Here is a 2,791-nt window from a genome sequence, read left to right as displayed (position 1 = left end):
TTTTTTATAAACAATGAGCGACGGATAAAACCTTCATATTATTATTCAGGGAGGTGACCTTGATAACATATGTCAAAATTGTTGAGATCGGAAAATAGTCCGTATAACTGCATAATTACCAAAGTTTCTTATGTACATAAGTAATCCTCGCAATGCGAATATTCCGTTGACACAGAAATGCTGCGTTATATAAATCGCGATTATACGAGGCTCGCATAAGCGCGCATATTAAAAACTTAGAGTTAGTTTCTATTCTACTATAATTTATAAACTGCGTTATATCAAAACCACGTTGTTCTAGTACCGCGTTATATAAGAGTTACCTATCTATAATTATTGTACTATGCGAGTATACCTGTAAATATATTGCAGCTTCGTGATAATTCATTTCCCAATGCATGTCTACATCAAGAATTGCATTGTGGGAAGCAAATATGTTCTCAGCCATGTTTCTACTTTCTGTTTCACCGTCTTCGTACTTACAATTCAATTGATTACTATTATTAGCATCATTACACGAAGACTTGACATATATGTTTGAAGAAGATGAATTCAACGTTGAGCCATATTCTAAAAAAAATATGAAACTTTACACTTTGTCACACTGCTATAAACTCCAAAACTCACAAGAAACATACTTTTTTTAGAAAATTAAATTTCCTAATAAATATATTTGCACAAGTAAAAACCTAATGTATAACATTTATTAAAAAAGTACCTTTTTTCATACAAAATATATATTTTGATATATTGCTAATTGAGATTAAAATTTTTAAAAAGATTAAAGCAGATTTATACGGGCGCGCGTGTGTGTGTGTCAGAATGTCCAGAAACTCGCCTGCAATACTTTGGAAAGTTGGAGATTCAAAAAGAAGAGAAAAAAGGTGTGCGCACACACGAACGGTGGTTCACGCTTGTGTGCGTGTCCCCACCGCTTCCATCTCTCGTTGCTCTCTACTCGATCTTGCATCTCTGGCGGGAGGACGTTTTGCGTCCTGTTGCGTAATACTGACGGTTACGTTACTGCCTTTTCCGCCTCTCTTTTTTTCATACCAAATATCTATGTAGCGTATTTTTTCTTATCCATATTCTTCATGATCTTGAATAGATCATTATTTTGTGTAAGTTTTTATTAAAACCCTGAAGAAGATTCCATAGGGAATCGAAACGTTTGTTAAAACTTTTTTTACATCTTCTAATTATAAAAGAACTGTACCCGAACATCAGGTGTTAACTTGTTATTGCTATTTCTTTATTTCTTTTATTTAAATAATAAAGTACTTATCGTGTAAGATGAACTTCGATTTGCATAACAAATATTATGTAAAACTTATGTAAAACTGTACTATTATAGTACAGTTTATTATAGTATATATATATATATACAGGGTGAGTCATCTGAATATATCACCTCCAATAACTCGTTTGTGTGGCCAGGAATCGAAAAAAGTTTCATATAAAAGTTGTAGCGTTCCGAGGGGGAACCAAAATGGCGTACCTTTCAACTTTTGATTTTGACCAAAAGTAGGTTACTTCAACCGGAAGTGGTTTATTTAAAATGGAAACCTCCCTTTTTGACACCGGAAAATGAAAAAGCGGAAAATTGTACGTTCAGACATAACCTTGACTGTTTTAAAATTTTCAAGATGGCGAACGAAGATTGCGGACAAAAAGTTTAGTCAACCGATTTGCACCAAATTAAGTTTACGAGGGTTTTTGGGGTTGCTGATCACGAATCTGAAGTCAGATTTGCAAACTTTAAAATGACAGATCCAAAACGGCGGACCAAGATGGCGGACGAAATTTTTAGCCAAAATTAATAGAAATTACTACTCTTAGCACTACCCAGGAACAACGGCGTGGACGTGGTAGTTTTTTGTTCCCTTTAAGGTGCTTTATTTACGTGAGTCCCCTTGCTTCTCACTATCGGGGTGCTTTATTTACGTGAGTCCCCTTGCCTCTCACTATCGGGGTGCTTTATTTACGTAAGTCCCCTTGCCTCTCACTATCGGGGTGCTTTATTTACGTGAGTTCCCTTGCCTCTCACTATCGGGGTGCTTTATTTACGTGAGTCCCCTTGCCTCTCACTATCGGGGTGCTTTATTTAGTTAATTTGTAACTTCAAACAGTTAATTCGCTAAATAGTACACTTAGCAAATTAACTGTTCGAAATTCCGTCCATTTTCTTGAATCCATAGGTCGATACGCCTTCTGAATGATGTGACTGTTCTCAAAAGAATTTCTTGAGATATTGCGGCACAAGCAGTCCGAATACGTTCCTTCACATTCTCCTTGGTTGTTGGTTTTTCGCTATAGACAATATTTTTCAGCATTCCCCACAGGAAAAAATCGGGAGAAGTTAAATCTGGCGAACGAGGAAGCCACGCGACTGCGCCCAATCTCCCAATCCACCTACCATTGTATCGGTTATTCAAATAATTTCTTACAATATTTGAATAATGTGCTGGCGCACCATCCAATTGAAGCCACATCCGTTCTCTGGTGAATAAATCAACGTCTTCCAATAGTTGCGGTAAATCGTTTCGAAAAAACTGAAAAAGTTTTGTCCGTTAACGTTTTCTTCAAAAAAATAAGGACCTATTAAATAGCCATTTACGATGCCACACCAGACCATTAAAGACTAACGATTTTGGAAATTAGTTGAACAAAACCAATAAGGATTCACATTGGACCAGTAGTGACAATTATGTCTATTTACAGTTCTATTGCTACTGAAAGTTGCCTCATCCGAAAAGAGTACGTACCGGAAAAAGTTTTCATCTTGTTGGAT

At 36.2% G+C, this 2,791-nt stretch overlaps 1 protein-coding gene across 1 annotated transcript in view; it reads right to left on the bottom strand.

Annotated features, from left to right (window-relative positions):
• LOC109859951 (two pore calcium channel protein 1-like) overlaps window positions 1–564 on the bottom strand; it is a 134,206-nt gene extending 133,642 nt beyond the window's left edge. Inside the window, exon 1 of the mRNA XM_020438709.1 lies at window positions 356–564. Within this exon, the coding sequence (XP_020294298.1) occupies window positions 356–448 (93 nt within the window). The 5' untranslated portion in view covers window positions 449–564. The remainder of the gene's footprint in view (window positions 1–355) is intronic.
• Window positions 565–2,791: the final 2,227 nt, after the last annotated feature.

Source organism: Pseudomyrmex gracilis, unplaced genomic scaffold (assembly GCF_002006095.1).
Source record: "Pseudomyrmex gracilis isolate BER0280 unplaced genomic scaffold, ASM200609v1 scaffold_307, whole genome shotgun sequence".
NCBI classification, from domain to species: Eukaryota; Metazoa; Arthropoda; class Insecta; order Hymenoptera; family Formicidae; genus Pseudomyrmex; species Pseudomyrmex gracilis.
The sequence above is the reverse complement of the archived record's forward strand: the minus strand, read 5'-3'. Positions and strand labels throughout refer to the sequence as shown.